This window comes from Sebastes umbrosus, chromosome 8 (assembly GCF_015220745.1).
Source record: "Sebastes umbrosus isolate fSebUmb1 chromosome 8, fSebUmb1.pri, whole genome shotgun sequence".
Lineage (NCBI taxonomy): Eukaryota > Metazoa > Chordata > Actinopteri > Perciformes > Sebastidae > Sebastes > Sebastes umbrosus.
The window spans coordinates 10,085,767-10,111,699 of NC_051276.1; the positions used below are offsets into that span (position 1 = coordinate 10,085,767).

Here is a 25,933-nt window from a genome sequence, read left to right on the forward strand (position 1 = left end):
TGTATGTACTGTATGTGTTCAGGTCAAGGGACCCCCTGATAATGGCTATGACAGTTTTTCCTTGCTAAAATTTAGCTTAACTTTGGAGCACTATCTAGCCTCCTTCGCGACAAGCTAGTATGACATGACAAGATCGATTGTGTTATGCGTTAAAGAAATTAGTGGCGTTAAAACAAATTTGTGTTAACACGTTACTATCGTGTTAACTTTGACAGCCCTAGTGTATATATATACAGTATATGTGTGTGTGTGTGTATATGTATATATGTGTATATGCGTATGCATGTATAAATATATGTTTTTATGTATTTAAATATGTATGTATGTATTTATATGTGTATACAGTATATGTATATATTCCTATTGAAGGTGACAGCAGGATAGAAGCGACTCCAGCATACAATGGGTGGGTAGAAGTCGTCTTTCTAGTCCAGGTGGTCTCCGTGTATCTGGATGCAGGAGAACAACCCTAGCTCTTTACCATTGAGTGACATCGCTAATAACCCTGATTTGATTATAATGGCTGTGAAATGTGAAATTGAATGGCAAAGATGTGATGCAGATTTGTCTCACAGGTCCCCCCTCGACAGCTGAAGCTGCTCTCTGGGCTGCGTGACAACTCGGCCGAGCAGAAATGAAAGAGGGAGAAGATGAAGTGAGTTCATGCACCACTGATCATGATCAGTCACTGCTTGATGTGTCTGTATCTTTGTCTCAGAAATGAAAGGACTGGCAGCGGTGCAGTAACAGCCTCCACTGATGCTGCAAAGGCGTGACAGTGAAAGTGGAGGAACACGGAATCACGATGCAACAAACACATGCAACGAAATCCACAAATGGTAAGAAACCTCCCTCATGAAAGACATGACAAGTGTTAGAGAAATCACACAACAAAGGCACAACAGAGCCCTCTGTCTTTCATGCCTCGTCTGAAACTTTCATATGAATGATATGACTTCAGGGCACTTCACACACACGAGCATTATGGAGGCCAAAAGATTGTGTAATTGTTCTGCATTCTCGATCTGTATTGTCTTCTTTCACACAACCACAGCTATCCTCACAACACACACCGATTCCCTCCAGCAACAACAACAAAACAACACCCTGCCAAAGCTGCATCGCGGAGTCATCAATGATCAGACTGGTTCATGTTGAGAGGAAAAAAATCTTGGAAGAGAAGGTTGACCTAACACAACTAAGACATAAACACATCATTTTACAGCTACATGATGTGGAACATTAGCTGAAATTGTTGCACTTGTGTGCCACAAAGTTGTTGTTGTATAAGAACAAAAATCCTCCGTCCTGTTTTACACAAGGTGGCAGCAGAGTAGAGTCCAGTCCAGTGAATGGTTTTACACACCTTAAGGATACTTGTGCTGGACTCTTTTGATCAGTGTTAAATTAAAAGATTGGCAGGAAAAAAAGCCTCCTACACAGGTCAAAGATGCCTTCATGGACTTTCGGCAATATAGGGCGAGGGTGGTAAAAATGGTAAAGGAAGTGTGGCATACCAGCAGAGATGTGACATAATTGGAATATGGAGACAATTTGCTATTAATGTCACTATCTATTAATGTGCCACATGTATAATAGTAAACAATAATACATGTTTATAATAAGTTAATTAAAATATCAATTAACTACATGCTTGATGGACATGTGTTCCTCTTACAGCGCAGCTCTGTGCCTCTTATTTCTAGAATGAGAATAACAACATACTCCAATTAGTTTAATTATCATCTTCCAGCCAAAAGCACTTAAAAATCCGACAAAGCATATTCAGGGTTTTATTACTAATGAGTTTAGAGGAAGCAATGCTACATTTTAATGAGAACAAAAATTCATAATCTTACTTTGTTGTCTCTTTTTTTGTCTCTTGATTACTCTGCCTGTCTACACATCCAGTGGATATGGAGCAATAGAAGCATTCATTTGGAGTTGCATTAGTGGCTACCTGATGAATGGAAGTCCAATATTTTTAGCTCATTTTGGTCGCCACTCTTTCCCTTAGGACTCTTTAGCTTGTGTTGTTCACCTGCCGCTGCTTTTTTCAAAACAGCGGCCTGCTGCAGTGGAAACACAACACTATGAGAGTAAACCACAACAAAGTTGTGGGGAAAACCAAAACAATTAGCTGAAAGATACTAAAACGCTCTGTAGAGCTGAGATGACTGCAGTCAGGTGATACATAGATACATCAGCGAGCCCTTTCATGGGCTGTCAGATTTTCACTACGCGATTATTGTGGCCTAATGAATTCACGATAACTGTATTATCACGATATCTATAGGAAAAAAAAGAAAATGGTATTTGTCAAATTAATCTTTAATTTTGTTTATTGTGCATTTTGTCTCTTTTTTTGGCAAATTAATTACACTGAAAATACGAGTGTAGGGAAGAGAGAGAGATAGTCTGCAACATAACTGTACAAAAGTGGGATTTAAGAGGCGCGGGATTATTTACATGATATCATATGTGTAGAATATTATTAACATGATATCAGTATTTCATTTTTTAAATATCATGGTTATCGTCAATACCGGTATAGGGTATTGCGACCCCTTCACATCCAAGTACCAGTATTCATATGATCCATTGTTAATAGGCTAAAATGTATTATATTTTGGCCTTTTTTTAAAGATTTTAGTGTAAAATAAAAATGATTACCAATGAATACATGATTAGCAGTATTTACTGTATGTAGTTACATCATTTTTTTGTAAGTTAAAGGGATATGAGGGTTGGAAGTAATACAAATTAATTGATAAAAAATTATATGATGAAAACAGAGTCATGTTTCATCATTTTCACCAGCTTACATTCATCATTCACAACACTAAATTGCCATTTATCATTTAAGGAAAGTGGTCTCAATGGTGGAAGTAACAAAAAATAATTGAATAAAAGCCTCATCATATCACGACTGTTTTAGTCAAATTGGCTTTAAATTAATCAAATCACTTGATAATTCATCACTCCATTTTTCAATTTACATGCATCTTCATCAACTCCATTTTTATCAATTATTTTTTGTTACTTCCGCCCCTCATAAAGGGACATCTTTAATGTAGGCTACTTTCTTATACTTCCTAGAACAGGGGTCAGCAACCTTTACTATCAAGAGCCCTTTTAGGCAAAGAAAAAGTAAAAAAATCTGTCTGGAGCCGCAAAACATTTGAGCATTGTGATGAAGGTAACACAGTTTATAGTCTAAGTATATAGTATATAAGTCTGATGCAGTGAGGGCCAAAGTGCAAATGTACTATGGAGTATTGGGGCCACATTGAGGGGAAAAAAATCAGAGATTTCCAGAATAAAGTCATAACTTTACGAGAAAATAACACATAAAAATTACTACTTTATAATATTATGACTTTATTCTCATAATAGTACGACTTTTTTTTCTTGTAAACTTATGACCTTATTCTCGTAATATTATGACTTTTTTTTCTCGTAAACTTCTGACTTTATTCTCATAATATTACAACTTTTTTTTCTCGTAAACTTCTGACTTTATTCTCATAATATTACAACTTTTTTTTCTTGTAAACTTCTGACTTTATTCTCATAATATTACAACTTTTTTTTCTTGTAAACTTCTGACTTTATTCTCATAATATTACAACTTTTTTTTCTTGTAAACTTCTGACTTTATTCTCATAATATTACGACTTTTTTTCTCGTAAACTTCTGACTTTATTCTCATAATATTACAACTTTTTTTTCTCGTAAACTTCTGACTTTATTGTCATAATATTACGACTTTCTTTTCTCGTAAACTTCTGACTTTATTCTCATAATATTACAACTTTTTTTTCTCGTAAACTTCTGACTTTATTGTCATAATATTACGACTTTTTTTTCTCATAAACTTCTGACTTTATTCTCGTAATATTATGACTTTTTTTCTCATAAACTTCTGACTTTATTCTCACAATATTACGACTTTTTTCTCGTAAACGTCTGACTTTATTCTCATAATATTTTGACTTTTTTTTTTCTCGTAAACTTCTGACTTTATTCTCATAATATTACGACTTTTTTTTTTCTCGTAAACTTCTGACTTTATTCTCATAATATTACGACTTTTTATTTTCTCGTAAACTTCTGACTTTATTCTCATATTACGACTTTTTTTTTCTCGTAAACTTCTGACTTTATTCTCATATTACGACTTTTTTTTCTCGTAAACTTCTGACTTTATTTGCGTAATATTATGATTTTTTTCCTCTTAAACGTCTGACTTATTCTGATAATATTATGACTTTTTTTCCTGTAAACTTCTGACTTTATTCTCATAATATTACGACTTTTTTTCTCTTAAAATTATGACTTTATTGTCATAATATTACGACTTTTTTTTCTCATAAACTTCTGACTTTATTCTCGTAATATTATGACTTTTTTTCTCATAAACTTCTGACTTTATTCTCACAATATTACGACTTTTTTCTCGTAAACGTCTGACTTTATTCTCATAATATTTTGACTTTTTTTTTTCTCGTAAACTTCTGACTTTATTCTCATAATATTACGACTTTTTTTTTTCTCGTAAACTTCTGACTTTATTCTCATAATATTACGACTTTTTATTTTCTCGTAAACTTCTGACTTTATTCTCATATTACGACTTTTTTTTTCTCGTAAACTTCTGACTTTATTCTCATATTACGACTTTTTTTTCTCGTAAACTTCTGACTTTATTTGCGTAATATTATGATTTTTTTCCTCTTAAACGTCTGACTTATTCTGATAATATTATGACTTTTTTTCCTGTAAACTTCTGACTTTATTCTCATAATATTACGACTTTTTTTCTCTTAAAATTATGACTTTATTCTCATAATATTACAACTTTTTTTCTCGTAAATTTCTGACTTTATTTGCGTAATATTACAACTTACGATTTATTCTCGAAATCTCAGATTTATTTATTTTCCTCAATGTGGCCCTAATACTCTGTCGTACCGTCGTACCATAGACCTACAACAATAATATATAAAAATAAAAATGTAAACAAAAAACACTTATTCATTTCCATTTTTATAAATCCACAGGGAGCCACTGGAGAGGGGCTGAAGAGCTGCATGTGGCTCCTGAGCTTCATGTTGCTGACCCGGGTCCTAGAACAACTATATTTAATGACCCCAACTGGGGTGGTTTATTATTGCATATCACATTCCATCACCTGGTATTCCTCCAGTAAAGAGATGTGGCCCCATTAAGTCTTCCACATGGTTGTTTAAACATCACTTCGGTGTCTTTAGCAGTTCATGTTGGTCCCATCATGGTCCCGGGACGTCTCCCGGTGAGGTCATCGTAAAGGTGGGCGTCAGTGGGCGGGGCCACCGCTGCCGGAGGTCTGCGATGAGGAGGAGTGAAAGCTGAGAGAGGAGGAGGAGAAGCAGCTGACACTCGGTTACTGCAGCCTGCAGGAGCGCTCAGCCCCAGGACCAGGACGGACCAGGACCAGGACCAGGACCCGGACAGTAAGTTCAACTCCAGCCTGAAAACATGCAAAAGTTACCTCAACAATAATCCCAGCTAAAGGCCTGATGTTACTGAGATCTACTGTTACTGAGATCTATACTGTTAGTCTGATGTCTGATGGTGTTGCTGCAGGTTTTGCATTGAGTGTGACCTGTTTACATCATGCTTTGTCCTGTCTTTCTAAAATCTGTGATAATGCAAATGATAAAAATGTGAGCTAGAATTATAGAAACAGTCTTTTTTTAGGTCAGTTTTTACTCCATTTAAACAAATCTGTATTGTGTTAATTGTGCTTTACCTCTGAGCAATTACATGAGTTATTAGTCAGTTATTAATTGGTCAATAGTCAGAAGATTTATTGTCGATTGTTGCTAATTGTTGAAGTCATCTATCAATAAATACCAGACATGTTGCTGTATTGTTCAGTATATCTTCAAAGTGAGGATTTGCAGCTTTTCTCTGTTTTTGTGTTATACATATAATGGCTTCATTTGGGCTTCCAGTTGTTGGTCAGACCCAATGCGAAGATGCCACTTTAGCCTCTGGAACTGGTAATGAGCTTTTTTCCAGTATTCTGACATTTACTTGATTTAACGATAGATTAGTCTGAAAATAATCTATAATGAAAATAATCTAAAAAAAAGTCTTATTATGCACCTAAGAAACAATATTCTCCTCATATCAGTCAGGTTGTTTTTCTTGTTTTGGTCATAATGATTTTAAAAAAGGTCTGTCAAAAGACATTGTGCCATAGAGAAACTGTTCCAGTCCAAACTGGTCCTTACTGGTGTATTTCAGTGTCTCTGTGAAGCTAAGAGTGTTTCAGAACAGGGCATTCTTACTAAACTGACATTTGACCTTTTCAACCAAAGCATAGTGCCCTCCAGCAGGAGGTGGGACTCCTGTCTGACTTCCATGGAGGTGAAGTATACCTATATACACCTTCCTTACAGCACGATGCCACTGAGATTATAAGAGTTTTTTAAAGAGGATTTCATCTACATTTTGTTTGAGCATGATTTCTTCTCTCCAGAAACATCAGCCAGTGTTTCTTGAGCAGAAGGCAGCAGAGGTTTCAGATTTCGAGATCTCTGGTTCAGGGAAGTTTCAGGGAAGTTCTGGACATTATGTTTTGTGCTCGATGCAAAGAGGAGCCAGAACGTCCTGGATGTGTTCCTCTGTTTTGATCCGATGTTGCTAAGTGGCTGCAGCTTTTGTCCAGTCCTCGTCCTGTCGTATAACGGACACTCTTACGCCTGAGAAATCATGAAAGGGATCATTCGTTGTTGTTGTTTTTATATCTTACATTCAGAAATGAGCTTGTCTGGAGACAAAGTTCACTTCTCCAAGCATTACCTGAACTGAACCTATAGTTTAGATGTTGACCATGTTTTTCTGATGACAGCATCGCTGTGAGGACTGACACATTGTACGCAGACCCAGAGGCTGTGGGCTTCATTCCATCTGTTCATTTTGTAATGTGTCTGTGTGTGTGTGTGTGTGTGTGTGTGCTGTTTCTAGCTTGTGTAACCACTGCCACGTTACAATGAGCAAAGTGGAAACCCTGCAGCTGAAGGATCATCTGTCTCCCACCACATGTTGTTACACAAAAGCACAAGATTTTAGCTTTTTAAGTATTAAACATTTAATGAGTCGGGGAAACACAGCTGTTGACGAGTCTGCGGATGATTCAGCCGTGTGGGGATATTTGAGTCACGTTGTGTCCGACCGTGAACTCTTGGGTTATATGATGCTGACTTGGAATTGTGATTTATTCTTCATCGTTTTTTAGAGGGGAGGTAGAGCAGAGGTGTTTTTCTGTGGGAGTTTGGCATGACGTCACCCTGCAGCTCTGCTTCAGGCTTGAGCCCAGCTGTTCCTGGACTCATTTTCTGAACTTATCACAAAGAAAACTATTGGATGATCATCTGTTGACACACAATAATTTGCATAATGGTGTTACTGTTTCACATAAATTTATATTTAGCTACTTTGTACCATCTATTGACATATCACAATAATAATTCAAGCCGTAGCCGGTTATGAAAATGTTTTCTTTCACTGTCTTAAAGACCTACGACTGTGTGAAGAGTCCTCTGCTGCATAGGACATTATATCTTTACCATTACTCAAGCACAATGTGCAGTTTTTTGAAAAGGTATAAAAATACATGTTTGGACAGCGCCTTTTAAAGGCACTATATGTTACATTCAGAAGTTCCTTGTTATTAATGACACCTCTGGCCGTTAAGCGAACTGCAGTCAGCATCCTGATGTCTCTCCACGTAGTCCATTAATTCCGGATAATGGACAGCTCGTTGGCCATTATCCCTTACATAATGTTCTGTAATGTTCCTTTATTTTATTTGGACCACTGGCTCCATGATACTTACTATAGCTTGCAGCTAGCACATTACTTTATCAGCTAATGTTATGAAGCAACCAAGCAGATCCATGCAGCATAGCTACTGTAAGTTATAGCAAGCTGGCCAACCATAGCTTAAGACAGCACTCAAGACAGTATTTTAGCTGCACACTGTTGGCGCTTTAGGGGAGCTGAATAAACGCATATAAACGTCATATTCTTTGGAATATGAATAATGAATAATAATTTCCCGGTAAAACAGTCCAGAGTCCTTTACATAAAAATCAGTCCACAGGCTGTTATAGGCAACCGAGAAAGTCGGGGAAGGTCTCCGTTTTTAGGTTCCGTTACACTCTGTACACACATTGGCAATATAAAGCGATCAAAACATGTAAATTGTTCAATATAGTACCTTTAACTGGCTGCAAATTATTATTACATTTCAAAAATCATAAACGCAAAGATTTAGCAGATAATTACTTTAAAGCTGCATTAACAGATTTGCAGTGACGGAGGCTGTAAACACAACATCGACATATCGTCACTTTATGAAGTAGTGTTAGCAAACGTTAGCAAACAGTTGGGCTTTTACGCAGCCAGCAGAGTAACATCAGCATTTATTTGGTGTTGTTTAAATCCAATATTCACTCTCATTTTAGCTTTGTGGTTCTCCACCAACTCCTGTGAGAAATATGTGGCTTTTGAGATTCTAAATACTCTAGTAATACTACGCTAGTTGCTAAAGTTGTCTGCTGTGTGGTGCTATACTGTAGGCAGGAAGCATACTGTAGGTTTATCAGAGCATTTTCATTAAAAACAGCTGCCGGCTCTTGCTGGAAATGATGTTGATGAGGGCGGAGAGGGGGAACAGTACAGAACAGTACATCTACAGACTCTTAAAACCAAAAATGAACACTACGGGAACTGCAGAGTCTTTTTCAGAGTACAACTTTCACATTACATAGTGATTTAATCTGTTGTTATTAAAAATAATAAAATAAAAAAAATAAAAGCAGCAGAGTCAGAAATAAACTCTATATCCCCAGTTAGTTACACATTAGTCCTCAGTGTGTAAAATCAGTGGAGTGCTCCTTTAATTAATTATTCTTCAGTCTGGTTCCTGTCAGATAAACAGAAGGCACCGTTGTGAAGAACCATCTGAAAGTGCTTTTCTCTTTTTCGTCTTTTCATCAGTTCCAACCAAAATGCTGCCCAGCCGGTGTCTGCCCTGCTGCACTGTCATCCTGTTAGTGCTGTTCGAGCTGGCTCTTGCCCAGTACGAACACCTTGGCTACCCGCCGGGCTTCCCCAACCCAGAACAGGAACAGTACTCCGCCCCCCAGCTGACGCCAGACACGCCCAGGATTCAGCTACGCTTGGCGGGCGACAAGAGGAAACACAACGAGGGTCGCGTGGAGGTTTTCTACAACAACGAATGGGGCACCGTCTGTGATGATGATTTCACCATCCACGCCGCTCAGGTGGTGTGCAGGGAGCTGGGCTACCTGGAAGCCATCTCGTGGTCACCATCCTCGAAATATGGGAAAGGAATAGGTAGGCAGAGTAAAGCACTCTTACGTCAATGTTTTTCCTCTTGTCAGAGTGGAAACACATTCAGTATGCAACACGTTCTCACTCCCTACGCGTCAAATACGGCAGCCTGGCCAGTGGCCCTACGCTTCAATCTGCAACGCTCTACGTACTCCTCTAACACCAGCGCTCCACGTGGCAATTTCTGATTGTTACATGGACACACTTCTCAGAATATATTTACGTGTTCACTGGAAACATACTTGGTTAGGTTAAGGAAAAGATCGTGGTTCGGGTTAAAATAAGTATGTTTGCTATGTAGTTAAGTACGTTACATACACAACGTATTACTGTTATGTAACCTACATAACGTAAAATTGGTTTCACACGGGCCATGAACACTGGTCTCCTGGGTAAAAGTGCTGTACCATCCGTTACTCTTTATCGCTCTTCATTCTACGTAACCTGACTTCCTCCTTTACTCCCGCCATAACTACGGCCACGTAGAGCGTCATGGTTTGAAGCATAGGGCCACTGACCAAGCTACCATATTTGACGAGTTGGGAGTGAGAACGGCTGTAATATGATATGTACTCTAACAAATATCATCATATTCCTCACAATAAAAATGTATAACATCTCATTTTATCATAAGGCCAATACTGGCTGAACCTGCAGTGTATTGATGGAACTGCAGTGCATCATCTTTCAATGTATGACTTATTTTATTCACTGGAAACTGGTTCATGATAAATGCTTCAGATTTTTTTTGGAGAAACTAGATTTCAGCCTTCAAGAGAAATGTATTTTCTTTTGTTTCCACTACTAAAGGGAAAATCCCTCCCCACGGAAGCACTGATGAATTTCTCTTTTGTCTCATCAGGACCCATCTGGTTCGACAATCTCCACTGCACTGGCAAAGAAAAGACCTTGGCGCTTTGTCCTTCCAATGGGATCGGAGTTTCGGACTGCAAACACAGTGAAGACGTGGGCGTGGTGTGCAGCGACAAGAGAATCCCGGGATTTAAATTTGTCAACACGCTGCCCAACCACGTAGAGGTAAACATCTCACATCTTACACACTCCATCATCAAGCACAAAGGCTTTGTAGACTTTTCGTTAACTCGAGCTGTTTGTCGTGACGTCTTTATTACCATCTGCCCAAAAGACATTTGTTTGCTCACATCTTGCACGTTGACAGCTGGGTTTTATGATCTGTTTTTTTGTATTTAAACACCTGAAGTGTCAAAAAACCCTGTTCAGATGTGGAATATACGTAACATTACTGCCTTTATCTGACTGTTAAAGTTATGGGGTTTTGCCATTAAGACAGAGGTGTCTGTTGTTGTACGTAAATCGCCGGTTCAGACTACACGATATCAGCCCAATTATAGCCCGACACGGCCGTCGTAGGGTGTCGACGCGGATTGCGAACGATAAATGAGTGTCGTGTGCGACGATCGATTGTTTTATCTCGTATAGTGTGTTATAGCGCACGACAACCGACGCCGGTTCTGGGATGCCTCATGACGTCCCGACAGAAAGTCTAGCATGTTTGATTTTTTTTTTTCCTTTCCACGACGTGTTCCGTCATGGCCGTGAATTTGACCGGCTGAGTACAGATGCATACAGCTGTAAACAGAAGCACATGGCTACTTATTATGCAGAATGATGTCATCGGACCGTCCCAGCTGAACTGCTGCCGGACCTCGCAGTAGGATATTCAATCTAGGTTGTGTCGGAGTAAAAAACACTACCGCCGTTGCGTCTTTGCGCATGGAGACCGGTATGGAAAAGGTCACAAGGTTCATACTTGATATAGCACCTGGTGCACGAGAGGGAGCCGTGCACAGCTGGGGAACAGTGGTATCACTGCTAGTCAATGCAGTCAAGTTCCAAAACCGCTACATTTCCCATTATACAACCCAATTTCGTAAGACCCTTCTTGCATGGTAAATTCCCAACTCTCAAACTTCACACCCCCAGTTTGTATTGAAAAGCATTGAAGGCATGCTTTCTATATCAATATCTAGACTCTAAGCTAACCCAACATAACCCCGATGACATCGCTGGAGTTTTCTTTCAAACTTGACAAAGCTCCTCCAGAGTCACAGAAAATATTATACGATTACGTTTTCACAAGCTTATAGTACTCCCGATTCCCCTTTTAAACAATAAATCCATCCTGGGGTTTGGCTCTGTGCACTTACTGTCAGTAACCCATAGTCACTCTTGTTTTAATAACAGTCTTTTCTAAATAGCCTGCAGTCAAAGAGTGTCGGCGAAAGTGAAATTAAGCTGGTAATTGTTAGGTGTTTGACTCATAACTGTCAGAGTTGTCTGGTTGGACCTTTTGAAAGGCTCCGCAGAGCGTCTCTTTCTGGGCCGGCCAATAAGCTCCAACCTAATCACCACCAACAACAGAACGCTATCTCTCTGCTCGCTGTGCACGCCTCATGAATCCACATTCCAATGTTATGAGCAAACCGCAAACCAGAGCTAACTCTCTGCCTCTCTCTCTCTCTCAGACCCACTCCTCTTCCTCTTTAAAGACTAATCTATCATTTTCATAATGGCCTCAAAACTTGTGAGGACATCTCAACAGAGCACAGCTTTGCTTTCTTTTCCAACAGCAACTGTCCGGTTGTAGAGGTTGTTGTGGTTGGCTTGAATTGAAAACAAGTGTATTCTAATTGAGTCCCTGAGCTTGCCAGATGTACTCTGACTGAAGATTTCATTAAAGCTGCTATAATCGATATTTTCATAATAACAAGGTATCAAATGACCACGAGAAAACCATGTGAAAGGGGTCACTTATAGTGATAAACCTCCAGAGAATTATCACCTGAATCTGCAGCTCATCTCAAGCTTTATAGTGAGTTTCAGCTCATTGTTTATCTGTCTGTTTTCATTCACTCTCACCGCTCTCATATTGTTGTTTTCAGCAGCAGCAGGCAGCTGTTTTCAGCAAAAATCTATATCTATAATCTAATAACACTACCTGCTCAGCACCAAACACGTGACAGAGTTAGTGACTAGCTGGTGAACATAGTGGAGCATTTAGCAGCTGTTTGCTAATACGTTCACCATATCAACTTAAAGGACCAGTGTCCAACATCTGGCAGCATCTGGCAGCATCTAGCGGTGAGGTTGGAGTGTGCCAAGCTCGTAGGAGAACTACGGTGGCCGATGTGAAAATGTGAAGGTAGATCATTTGGAGAATAGCACAGAGAGGGAGTTTTGGCGAATGTGTGTGAACAAACAAGTGAGCGGAGCAGAAGACAGAGTTAGTTTAGCTCTGAGAACAGCTCCTCCAGACCAACAGAGGTTTCCTGCGTCTTGTTTCCTGGCGGCCGAGTGGAGTGACGGCTGGGGTTAACTCCGGAGTGAGTAACGTCATCGACTCCGGCCCAAGCAGGGAAAGTTAACACAGTGGTTTGTCCGTTCTGGGCTACTGTAGAAATATGGCGGACCCGCTCCCTATGTAGACATAAATGGCTCATTCCAAAGTAACGAAAACACAACGACTCTTATTTTCTGGTGATTATACATGTCTTAATATTTTATTCCATTTCTGCTAATTGATTCCCCTAAATGTTACATACTCCTTTTAAAAGGTGATAATATGTCAATGTGGTGTTCGCAACTTGTTTCTACTGCCCCCAAGTGGCCAAAAACAAATCAGTTAGTGCAGGTTTACAGTGTGAACCTACAGAGCACCGGTGTAGCACTGCACTCCTGTAACATTGTCAGACTCACAATGGATAGTGGATGCAGCAAAACCAGTCATATTGTCTTTTTTTATTCCACATATTCTTCTTCCATGTCAAAACCTGATGCATACATGACCCACAATGCAACTCAATCGCTGACAGTTTGGGTCAGCGATTCGGGTGTGTCATATGGTAGCGGCTAATGTAGCCTGGAGCTGTGAGGAGTGGGCTACAGGTCTAGTGAGATCACTTCTCAAAGAGGCTTCATAGAACTGTTTTCACATAGTACAGTAGTTCTCCCCTATAGACCTGTGAATGAGTCCCCCTTTAAAGCCGTTATTGTGCGAGCAGATACATCTAGCTGACTTCCTGCGCAGAGGATTACATCGACATATGGCAAAGATTGCGATTCTCCAGCGAGCACAGCTGGAGAGGTCTAGACGTCTGGAGTCGAGCGGGGATAGGGTCAGTGTATCTTTTGGTCATTCGATTTTCCTTTCACAAACTGATATTAAAAAATAAAAAATTAGTTGTTAATTGATTTTCGTTTTAAAATACAAAAATGAATATTGCAATACAAGACGTTTTTCTTTATCAGGGTCAAAAAGGGGATGAACTAAACGTAAAAAAACGGATTGATTTTCATTTTCTATTTCTAAAAGCAAAAAATAAAGACACGAAAAAACGCCTGTTTTTTCATATTCTGCGACCGGAAGTTGCACATTTACAAAGTAAGAACGCGTATGAGGACGGTGCTGTGTATGAGAGAGAAAAAGAAGCACGGTGCCGGCTGTGTAACTGAAGGTGATGGACATGGATCGGTACGTAGTTTTTTGAAACAATAAGAGAGTGTGTCTTAGGGAAGAAGACATGTCATGTCGCAGCACCGTCCTCATACACGCTCTTACTTTGTAAATGGCAACTTCCGGTTGCAGAATATGAAAAAACAGGCATTTTTTTTTCGTTTCTGTCTTCTAGTGATTTTATTCTTTGTTTTTAGAAATAGAAAATGAAAATCAATCCTTTTTTTAAGTTTAGTTCATCCCTTTTTGACCCCAATAAAGAAAAACGTCTTGTATTTCAATGTTAATTTTTGTATTTTAAAATGAAAATCAAATAACCACAATTTTGTTTGTTTTTTAATATCCGTTTGTGAAAGACAAAAAATCGAATAACCAAAAGATACACCGACCGGATAGTAGCTGGAAAAAAAAAGAAAATCAGACCCACCTATCCCTTCACTTAAAGAAGTGATGTGAGCTCTGAGCACGTAAAGCACAGCCAGCCCCAGCCAGCCCCACCCGGGCCCACGGGCCCCGCCTTGCCTTATCATCTGGAAGTGGTAATCTGGTGACTCACAAACACACATTCTGGTCTGCAATGGCAGCCATGACGGCATGTCGCAGGGTGTCGCGGGGAGTGTGGGTTGTGTGTGTGGTTAGTGCTTATGAGGCTGCATGTAGAGGCACCGCTGCCCTCTCCGGTGATGGTAACCTCAGTACCAGCCAGTCCACCCAGAGGAAATACTCAGAGAGTGAGCTAAGAAGTGGGAGGTGAAACGTGAACCCCTTTGCATGCACGTGTTGCTGACCTTTGACATCTGTGGTCAGATTCCTCTCTGACCGCTTTGTCTTGCCAGTGTTTTTTTTTTTTTTTTAACCGACTGCAGAAAACAAACATCTCGTTCCATGAATCTGTTCTGCGGTGGTGTCAAGTGGCTGTATATTTAGCATTGTGTCTCAGTCAGCTGCACAGTAAACAACACAGATTGACATCCAGTGTTCAGTTCTGCATCTCTGGAACATTTACAGTCACATCTCTCCGATGTTTATTTCTGTAATTCCTGTAATGCTTTGAGGAAGTCTGCTGCCTCGCCTCAACATTTCACTTTAAATGCAGAAATGGCTTCAGAGAATTACTGAGGTCGGACCTGTGATCACGTGCGTTCATTCCATTCCATTTCAAACCTATTTCAACATGAAGAAATTCCAGGGTTTATTAAATGTGATGTTTGGCAGTGCCCGTTTCCACACCGGTTCAACAGGCTGCCTCATTTATCCAAATTACGTGAACAGGGATGCAGTCAGATTTCTCAACCTGAGTTATTCAAGTCAACACCCAGAAAGGGACAAAAAACAACAGTTAGAAATGTCTGAGCAGCTGCCATGTGAAAGAGGAATATTCTTAGTCATTTGACTTTATGGGGAAATGTCAACTGATGTGGGTACTGGCTACACAATGGAGCATTATAGAAATGTCTGTCAGCAGTGGAGAGAAGCTGCAGAGATGTAATTAGGGCTGAGTATTGTAATCGTTGTAGCCATTTTTGGTGCAAACGTCCTCAATTATAAGTCATCAAAAGCTTTTGAAAATGGGTCATAATGTTGGACTCTTTCGATGTGTTCACACAAACAGAGACATCTGCCTTGTGAATTATACTACCACCCTCGACTTTCACTGGGGAACGTGTCCCAGTCACTATTTTCTCTTAACTGTGTCCTCTTGTTGTCCAGCCGACATAAATAGTCATCAACTATTTTGATACTCAAATGATCTCTTACGCAAACAGACATTACGTCGCTCCATCTGCGCCGATGTTCTCGTCTTTATCAGAAGTCATAATGAACTGAATATCTTTACAGTTTGAAGTATTGATTGGATAAAACAAACCACTCGATGATATCACCTTGGGCTATAGGACATTGCGTAGCATAGCATCATTATCAATTCTTACATTCTAAACGATTAATTGATCAATCAAGAAAATAATTTGCAGATGAACGAATGTAAATAACTGTTAGTCGCAGCCCTGTAGATGAGATTAGAGTAATCTCCAGTTGTTGCTGTGCACTCGTAGACATGTTATTAGAGATAGCGCTGCTTATTTTATTGTATTTTATTCTCTCCGCCAGGCGTAAACCTGAGGGGAGATCATGTGTTTGGTCGTGTGTGTGTGTATCTGTCTGTCTGTCCGTGGCTAACCTATTCTGACCTACCTATTTGAAAGGTTAATATGAATGTATATAAATGAATGGAGCCCCCGCCCCTACACTTAAAGGACCAGTGTGTAACATTTAGGGGGATCTATTGGCAGAAATGGAATATAATATATAAAAAGTATATTTTTCTTTAGTGTATAATCACCTGATAATAAGAATCTTTGTGTTTTCGTTACCTTAGAATGAGCCGGGTCCTCTCCACGGAGTCCGCCATGTTGCACAGCCATGTTTCTACAGTAGCCCAGAACGACTTGGGTCAGAGTCGATAACGTTACAGACTCCCGTCGCCACCGCTGCTCTCTCTCGCTTCACCACTCACTTCCCACGTACACACACTCTATGCACTGACTCTGCTCCAGATGACCTACGTTACTTTTACAACAGCTGGCTCCAGAGAGAGTCATCCATGTTTTCACGTTAGCCTCCTACACGCTTGGCACATGGGAGAAGTTTCAGTTGGTTGAAATCTCAACCTCACCGCTTAGATACTGCATAGCCAGATCCTGAACACTGGTCCGTTAATAGAACTAAAACTCTCCTCTCTATTTGCATTTTCATCTTTACCTCTTTTCTTTTTTTCCTGCAGCTTTTCTCTCCCTCTCCCCCGTCCTCTTTCTCCGCTGCTCTCCCTCTCGTAAGTAGATTACAAGCAGCCATGAAGTCACCCCTAGCAGAGTTTACAACTCCCATTTTCCTCTCTTTAGTCATTTTTTCCCCTCTGAGGCCTTAAGGTCAAATCTTCCACTTTCCTCCCTGTAAATCTCCAACCATGTCGTGGTTGGGCGCCATAAATTGCCTTGTCAGCCCTTCAGCACGTTTCCACCGTGAACGTGGATTAATACACGTCTGCCCTTTGTGTCACAAGCTTAAAATGCTTTTAACTATTTAATTATTTTTCACATAGCTGCTAGATGTTTCTGCAGCTATGTGAAAGCTTTCGCCCCGAGGCATCACATTCCCACAGTGCAACGCAGGCGGATGTTTAGCCTCTGGAGACTCTAAAATGAAGAATCCATCTGACATGAGTGTGAATAGATGATCTCACTCGGGGCAGAGCGAGCTTTCTTAGGCAATGTGATTTTTTTTTTTATGTTAAAGTAAGAAACGTCCAATCTGTTCTTTAAGGCTGACAAACGTTTATCAATGTCAAAGGAAGTCTGCCTTTGATTATTCTGACTGTTGATGTTTTTCTAGTCATGTGCAGAACAGATTTGTCACGTTTAATCCGCTGTGTTGTTGAAGAGGAGTGAAATATTGTCCGCTAGTTTTTTTATTTGGCACTTCTCCACAGCTTTTCTTCTTTTCTTTTCTCTGTCACAATGTGTAACATGTGTCACACGTGCTGACAGGAAAATACACTTGTTATCCGACCAGCGTGTTCAAGTTTAACTCACATTTAAAACTAAGCATTGAAGCTCATTCTTGACCTTGAAAATAGTAATTTGACAAAACATTTCCTACTCTAGGTCCAGTTACCAGCATTTTATAGAGCTTTCAACCGTGCCACACGATCATACTTGCCAACCCACCCAATTTTCCTGGGAGACTCTTGTTTTTCATCACCCTCTCCTGGTTATCTTCTGGGGGTCACAATTTTCCCGTTTTTCTCCCAATTTTCACACCTTTTTTTTCTCCTTTTCGTTATCACAACCTACTTCTGGCGCTGTACAGAATGTATAAGCCTTACTGTTTTCACCCGGACAACAGTACAGCTACATCAAATGTTGTTTCCCCGGTGGAAGAGAGCTGCTCGCGACACAATGCGGTTTGAGCTCGCTGCACATCACAGCGTGCAGCGCCCAAAGTTGGGTATCGCTAGACTTAGCGAAGAGCCGTAGTGGGGCGGCGCAAAACAAATAACGGGTTTCAGAGCGCAGTTGGTGATGTTGTCTCGTTGTGTCTGAAAGGACCTTCAGTGAGGGAGAGACAGAGAGAGAAAATACTAAAGCAGGAGAAAAAATAAATAAAATCTGATGAATATTAGTTTATGCTAGAAATTCACACACCAGAGGGGCCAATTATCCAGGTTTCTTTCCTGAAAATTAAAAGTGAAATTAAAAGTAGGCCTGTTTAACATTTAAATGCTTTTGCAGTGTACTTATTATTTTGTTATCACTCTTTTAAAGTCGCCAGAATGCAGGAAACAAAGTCTCTGAAACTCCCAGATCCCCCCGCGTTGGGTTAAAAATATTATATATTACTTTAAATTATATTTTAAAGTTTAAGCATGAAATTTATTCTTGACCTTGGAAATAGGATTTTGACCAAACAATCCCAACTCAATGTCCACTCACTGAGCAGCTGTAAGTGTGTCAGTGTGCTGACTTGACTTTGACTTGTCCCAAACTGCATGTGATTATTATAAAGTGGGCATGTCCGTAGACTCGTGGGTACCCATAGAACCCATTTTCATTCACATATCTTGAGGTCAAAGGTCAAGGCCCCCCATCGAAATTGGCCACGCCAGTTTTTCCTCGCCAAAATTTAGCGTAACTTTGGAGCGTTATTTAACCTCCTTCGCAACAAGCATGACATGGTTGGTACCAATGGATTTTTTAGGTTTTCTAGTTTCATATGATACCAGTATCTTCACTTTAGCTTGAACACTGAGCCGCTACACTTCAAAAATCACATGGTGTGTTAATGTGTTTAAGAAATTTGTGGCATTAAAACAAATTTGCGTTAACGTGTTATTATCCTGTTAAGTTTGACAGCCCTAGACAGGAATTACATTTGAAAGGACTAAATACAACATTGCAAACAAGAGCTCTTTGTGTCTGCAGTTTTTATGCAAATGGAACTCTGTTTTTATACCTCAGTGTGTGCACAAAGGTTTTGTGTTTGTGCTCTGTCTCCATACACAGAGGAGCGATGAGAAAAACACAACAGCATTGTGGATTTCTGAATATTGCTACATCTGTCTAATCTGCTGTTGTTTATTTAGTAGGATTGTCACCCTGTCAACTTTGTCAGCTCTAATAATGATTTACTTGGCTGTCAAAAGAACAATGCTAATAACTTTTGCTTTGAAATACAAAATGAGACTACAGCAGGACCACCAGCCAGATCCCCGCACCCTGAAATCACTCCCAAGTGTGTCTTTATTTTCCATGTGTTAATGTCACTTGAACTTTAATGCCATATAAAAGCAGTTCATTTCCATTCAATCATTGTAACCTTGTAATTTACGCTCCGGTTCGGGGTTTGTCCCGACTTTGTGAAACATCTGCTTTCGGTTTGTTAACAAAAGCTCCTTTAATGGATTTTTAAAGGAGGGAACTGCAAACTGCGACACTCTGCGTTCTGTAAACACCCTCTCCGAAAACACGTCATTTTCAATTTACGTTGCAGCTGGTGGAATAATCAGCCCTCAAGAAAGACTGGGTATTAATTAGACATGTTTTCACTTGTTGAAGTCCAGATAGGACTTATACAAATGTTGACAACTGACATATCTGAAAATGGCGTGCAGCTCATTCAATTTCTCAGAAAGAGACATGAATATCCCACGGCATGTGAACCCAGTGTCTTCTGGTATTTTGCTGTGGATGTGAGGTGATTTCTGCTGGCAGAGAGACTTGTTGAAGCCCTCTATTGGAACCATATGTTCCCAAGTTCTTTGCCCTTTGTTTTTTTTCTGGTAAGTCTTTGCTCCACTCTGGACTGCATATTCTAAGTTCACTCTTCCTCTAGTAGTCACAGATGACTGTAGGCAATATAAGGAAGCTGAAACAACAGTCCATAACTATGGAGGTATTTCCTATTTTAGACGTTGAGCTGTGGTTTGTGACTTGTTAGGAGTGAGAGAGAAATGACTCGGACTAATGATTGTTGATGGGTCTTTGGCCGTCTCCCTTTCCCTCATCCAACAGTAATAGCGGCTCTGTTGAATATTCTTGCAAGCCTTATTTTACCGCGTTGTCCTGCTGCTTTCATGTTTGGTAATTTTCTCAGAAAGATACTGAGAGATCATGATAGCCTGTTGTTGACCAGGTTACATCCCCTCGGGAAGCAAACCAGCGTCTTCTCTGACGAGCTAACAGTTAGTCATTTGTTTTCCTGGAGAACCACTCGACATGAAATCTGCAATTGTTTATATACCAGCTGTTTGCTTTAGAAAAATATCCTGCGGCTAGCGGGCACCGAGGTATTTAATCTCAAATTTTTCTTCAAAGGGCAGACTTTAAAAGAAATACTAACTTCTGCCAATGATGTCAGCAGTACTTGGCAAATAACCAGTCCATTTTTTTATTTTAATTTTATTTGCACATATATAAAACTGCACAAAATCCAGTCAACGAAAACAAAAAAGAAAAAGAAATGTGTCAGGAGAGGTGGAAAACAATCCAATAAAAACAATGAAATACATACAAAGAACAGTGCAGAAAAAAAAGAAAATATAGCTAAACCTATCAAAAGATAATTAGACATCATGAATTAAATGTGATGATAATTTTCTTTTAAACTTGCAAATTGTGAACTGGAAATTGCAACAGGCAATCAGCCCCACTTGGCATCAGATTTGTGCAATCTGCTGTCATTACCAAAGGCTTTGGGTATGCTTACTGTATGGTTGTTTTCACACACTCGGGACACTTGACATTGCGAGTGAGGGGCTTTCCTGTTTAAAACTATTCTATCCAGCCGCTGACCTTAGATTGTAGAATAATGATAAATAACAGCGGCAACTGTGAATTGTTTTATGTCAAGCATTAATCCAGAATTATGTTGATTCATAAGTTATTCAGTACCACTAAAAACCACACAGGTCAGGTTTTGCCCCACTTGCCACCAAATTACCCGTCGCCTCTAATTCCATGACCAGAGTGAAGTGGTAATGGTATTCCAAATCGAGAAATTAAGACTTGAAGCAATAAAAGGAGCATTTGAAATAGCTTAAAAATATGTATTACAACCTGGAAGTAGCCTCTGTGAATCAGAGCTGAGTTGCAACAGACCGAGGCCCCTTTCACCTTCTCCCGTAACTACTTATCCCATTAATGGCTTTTCCATCTGTGCCACTTTTCCTCCTGGACAAGCAACGGCTCCGGAAAGGCCCCCTTCCCCGGAGTGTGCCGAAACAAAACACACATGTTAGAAATCAGCTTTTTTTTTTTTCTGCGGTCAAATCTCCCATTTTTGTCCACGTGAGGAAATCTAAACAGGGGTTAGGGGAGGGCACCCAAGGAACAAGTTGGGTGTCGAAATAAACTTGAAAAGTGTTTTCAGACTCTTATATAAGTTCTCTTATACAGTATGCACAGACGAGGGTTTGGCACGGGTGTTGTTTAGGGTTGATCTGTTGGTGGGACAGTATTTTGTTTCTGTGGTTATCACTCATTCAATCTCGATATTTAAGCAGCATCAGCATGCTCATAGCAACCACCGAGTCATGTACTGTACATCCTGTAAAGCCAAACAAGGTCACCATCACCATATTTCCATGATTTCAACCTTTATCCAGTTCTTTACCCTCTGCCGTCCAGACCTCGTTGCCTCTGACCACAATGATTAATGTGGTTATCTTTGGGAGAAAATAGCAGAGGGTTAGAGAGACTGGTGGTTTGTACCTTTCACTGCGGTGGCCTCTGCCCTTCCCTGGAGGTAGATGCCAATTTAGGAAACCCTGCTTTCTCATTATCTGATGTCTAGGTTCTTCTTGGCTGTATATGAGAGGAGTCTGTACCGGCCCATCTGTTGAGCAAAGCAGCATATTCCCCCCCAAGCCCCCACAGCCAGACAGAGCTCCCTCCCCTCAGCCTGCACTGTCACGTAGCACAAGAATGTGGGTTTGGTCTACTGGAGAGGAAAATGTTTATTTAATCCCTGCAAATAGTCTGAGAGGAAAGGCTCTGAGCCTCACACTGCCAGCGAGCTGACAGGCCACTGACTGGGTTCTGCTGCTCAGAGGACTCAAACACATCATTCCTGATGGAAAACTGTTGAATTGATCAGTGAACCTAACCAAAACTAAAATCATCCGTTAGTAGACTGATGGGTCATTCCGTGTCAAATCAGATAGAGGTTTTTGTTTACATGGTAGGTTTTGTTCAAACCATATGTTTATGGTATTTGAGACCAGTAAATTGATGTAAAAAGTTCTGTAAAATATTTGAGCAGGATTTTGAATTGTATAATTTTTTGCCCCTAAAAAAAGTCTGAAGCGGGATGCCATTTTTAGGGTTCAACATCTTCAGACATGTAACTCCTACAGCCATGAATTTTAGTTGTGGCACAGACCAAATGGCGTCCAGCAGACCCAAATGATTGAAAGGCACAAGCAGATGTCATATTTTTTGTTACTGGCCCTTGAAAATGGAACAAAAACAAAGTGGCAAATGGGTGGTTTTGGGGCCCCAGGCAGTCCCCCCAAAGAATATATGGAGGTTTCAATATTTTCTGCTGAAAATACAGCATTTGATTGGGGCTGTGCCAAATTTCAGCTGCTCTGACATAAACAGAATCAGATATATGGTATGTGGTATAAGTATAACAAGCCAGTTGGTATGTGTTGCCGTTTTGAGATGCAAAAATGGTGATGTGGACTCATTTCTAGGACCAAAAAAATTTAACAAGATATAAGGATTATTAATGCCCAACTGATTAACGTTGCACACAAAATAAAATGCAACTAATGTAGACTTACAGTTTGAACTTAAACTTTATAACATGCGTCTTATACACACAGGTACATCCATGAAATGTGATGCCTGTATTAGGATGTGAAGCGCCCGTCAACATAAATTTAGCACCCTCCGTCAACGGACAGCGACAAATAGTAAACGGAGTGCCGTGAGAGTTATTGCTGAAATAGCGTCGGTCCGATATAATCATATAAACGGTTTCACCAAATCAATTTCTTTATTTTTTATTTCCATCGTTATTCTAGTAACTACCTGATGGGAAATCTTCCTCCATCTGTCTATCCGTGCAGATTTGTGGTGATGTGTGTTCATGTCGTGACGCTCTGAACCATCCACACATTTCTTGAGGTAAATAGTTCCGTTCACTGAGCTGGTGTTATCACGTTTAACTGTGATTGGCTCAGCCGAGACGGTGAATTGACTGGCTGAGAGAGCATTTAATAATCACCACACCCGCTGATTTATATCCACCTTCACCCAGCCCTTTTGCATGTTGCTGCTGCTGCAAATACATGAACCAAAATAGAAGGTGCGCAAAGAGAAACCCCCATGCACCTAGACCTACCACCGTGCGCTTGGCATTTATTATACAAATTTCAACTGAGGGTAAAAAAAAATATTAAACTGAAGGTGCAATGCATGTCTTTGCACCTTGGTAGAATCTGCAGCATCATCATAAGAACAGTCAGGCAGTAACCACAATATGCGGTGAACTACAACCACTCCTAGCAGTAACTTATACCCTGTCACATGTAGTGGAGGTGGTGGATGATACACAGAAGATTTCATACACTTAAAGCAGCATCAATTTATTTATTTCTGGTCACTTAGCAACAGCAGAACAAGCTGTAAACAGAGAGCTGACATAATATCCCCTTATAAAGTCGACTAACGTGTAAGTAAACGGTTGCTATACACATATATAGCACACACGGCATTCATTTGGAGACGTGTTTCCGCCACATACTCACTCTCCTCGTAGCGCTCAATCAATGCCTGAGGGAAGATTCTGGCTCTTTTACTACTAGATGCACTGTTTTTACCTTACAGAACACACCTTACTAACTTTGTCTGTCTGCTGTTTGGTGTTGGAAATGTAGTGGACCGTTATTAGAGCTTTTTTTTGCTGGAAACAGCTGTTTTCTTCTGCAGGAAACAGAAATAATAACAGCAGTAATTCAACCCAACAAAAATAAACACTGAGCTGACAGATGCTAAAAAGCCCAACAGAACTAAGAGGAACTGATTATTCTCTGTGGGTACATTATTACAAGCCACTCCTCACTCACATCAAATATATTAATTTGATCCATTGTTCATATGAAATATTGACAAGAGCAGCTTTAATTACACAGCAGACAGTTTACCTGGGTCTAGTTTAACCCTGGGTTGCTTATTGCTCAAAGGGGGATGTGGAGCAACAGAACTAGTGAAAGTTAAACCTTTAACAACACCAACACAAACTAACCTCTGGGTGCTGAATGTGTCTGGTAGTCTGGGACTGTCCAGGGCCTGGACCGCTCCAGTCTCTGGTTGATGATGATGATGATGATGTAGACGTAAGGCATCTGGAAAGAAGTGGCAGACTCCTAATTACCTCCTATGGGCTCACAATGCTGATTTTGTGCATTTTTCCTTTACTGACACTAAAACGTGTTGCACGTGTTACCATGGAAACCCCTTGATACTTTTGGCTTTTAAAGCCCAAAACAGTTGCTGGCCAGCCGGTCGTGGTGTTAAGCAGTAATAAGGTGCTTTGCTGTAAAAATGTTTTGAGCAACCTGGAGAAGATTTACAAGCAGCGCACACCGAGCTGAGCGGCTGGTTGCAGCGTGGACCTGAGGTTGATTGCATGTTATGTAACTCAGGAAATGCTGTTCGTAGACAGATGTATAGCCTTTTTACGTCACACACAGACTGCAGAGGGAAACATAAGAGCCTTTATGGCCCCCCTGAGCAAAACTAATGTATTTCTCACGTGAACATGTACAGTTACAGTTACAACTATAAAGAAATGGACCAAACACGTACATACTTTCTATGCCAGTAAGATTAACAGGTACATTTGTTGCTAAAAATTATAAGTTTTATATTTTTACATCTGTGATTAAAATAAGTTACTTGACTTATGAGTGCATTTCTCAATGTTTTTGTCCACAGAACCTTGATATTCAAGTGGAGGACGTGCGCATACGAGCCATCCTGTCATCGTACCGTAAGCGAATCCCTGTAACAGAGGGCTACGTGGAGGTCAAAGATGGCGGTAAATGGAAGCAGATCTGTAACTCGGAGTGGACGGAGATGAACGGCAGAGTCATCTGTGGCATGTTTGGCTTCCCAGGGGAGAGGAAGTACAATGCCAGAGTCTACAAGTGAGTACTCCACTGCTGAATGTGTGGTCCCGGGTCACTCAGAGAGCAGAGGAGGAGGATTTGGGGCAGGAATACTCAACTTGCTTTGCCCCGGGGGCCACTTTTTGCAAAATGAAAGGAGGCAAGGGGCCAGTTAATAAACAAACACAAATAATATTTATCAGATAAAATGAATAAACATTAACGGCTGCCTGCTTTGCATGTTGGGTAGTCCAGCCTTGGTTAGCAGCCTGTCCTGTAAAGACCTCATGTCAGTTCACTGAAACTCAACATTTCACCGGACATTTAAACTCTACTAACAGATGTTACACAGTTACACAGTGGGAATGTGGTGGGTTGCTTTTCTGACCTCAAGCTTGAACCTTAAAACTTCTTCGTCAGCTCATCAGAGCCCTGACTGAAATTAGATTATTATAGTATGTAGTGTATCATTTGTTACCACCATCTGTTCTGCCATCAGGATGCTAGCACCAAAACAAGAGATCTTTAATTAAAATAATCCAATTCACAGCAAAGCATACAACTGAAACCTTAAAAGCCTCCTTACCTTCTGGCAGTCCTAACTTCGTAAAAACTAATGATCAAACAGTCCATTTGATATCATTTAAGAACACTACCACCAAAAGTTGATGTTAAAGGGTTAAAAATACATTGGAATAACCCCAAATACTACATACTACATCAGGAAATCCTTTGTCCCCCGAGCCATCAAACTGTACAACACCTCTCTAGGGAGGGGGGGGACAAAGGAGGACGGTCTGCAGGACGGATAATAATGCACTATACTCACTTTTAACAGTCTCTTCTGCACTATA

At 40.2% G+C, this 25,933-nt stretch overlaps 1 protein-coding gene across 1 annotated transcript in view; it reads left to right on the forward strand.

The window, feature by feature from the left end:
• The first annotated feature begins 5,361 nt into the window (after positions 1-5,361).
• Positions 5,362-25,933, forward strand: part of loxl2b (lysyl oxidase-like 2b) — a 42,031-nt gene continuing 21,459 nt past the window's right edge. Inside the window, exons 1-4 of the mRNA XM_037778426.1 lie at positions 5,362-5,495; positions 9,055-9,414; positions 10,274-10,449; positions 24,907-25,118. Of these exons, the coding sequence (XP_037634354.1) occupies positions 9,066-9,414; positions 10,274-10,449; positions 24,907-25,118 (737 nt within the window). The 5' untranslated portion in view covers positions 5,362-5,495; positions 9,055-9,065. The remainder of the gene's footprint in view (positions 5,496-9,054; positions 9,415-10,273; positions 10,450-24,906; positions 25,119-25,933) is intronic.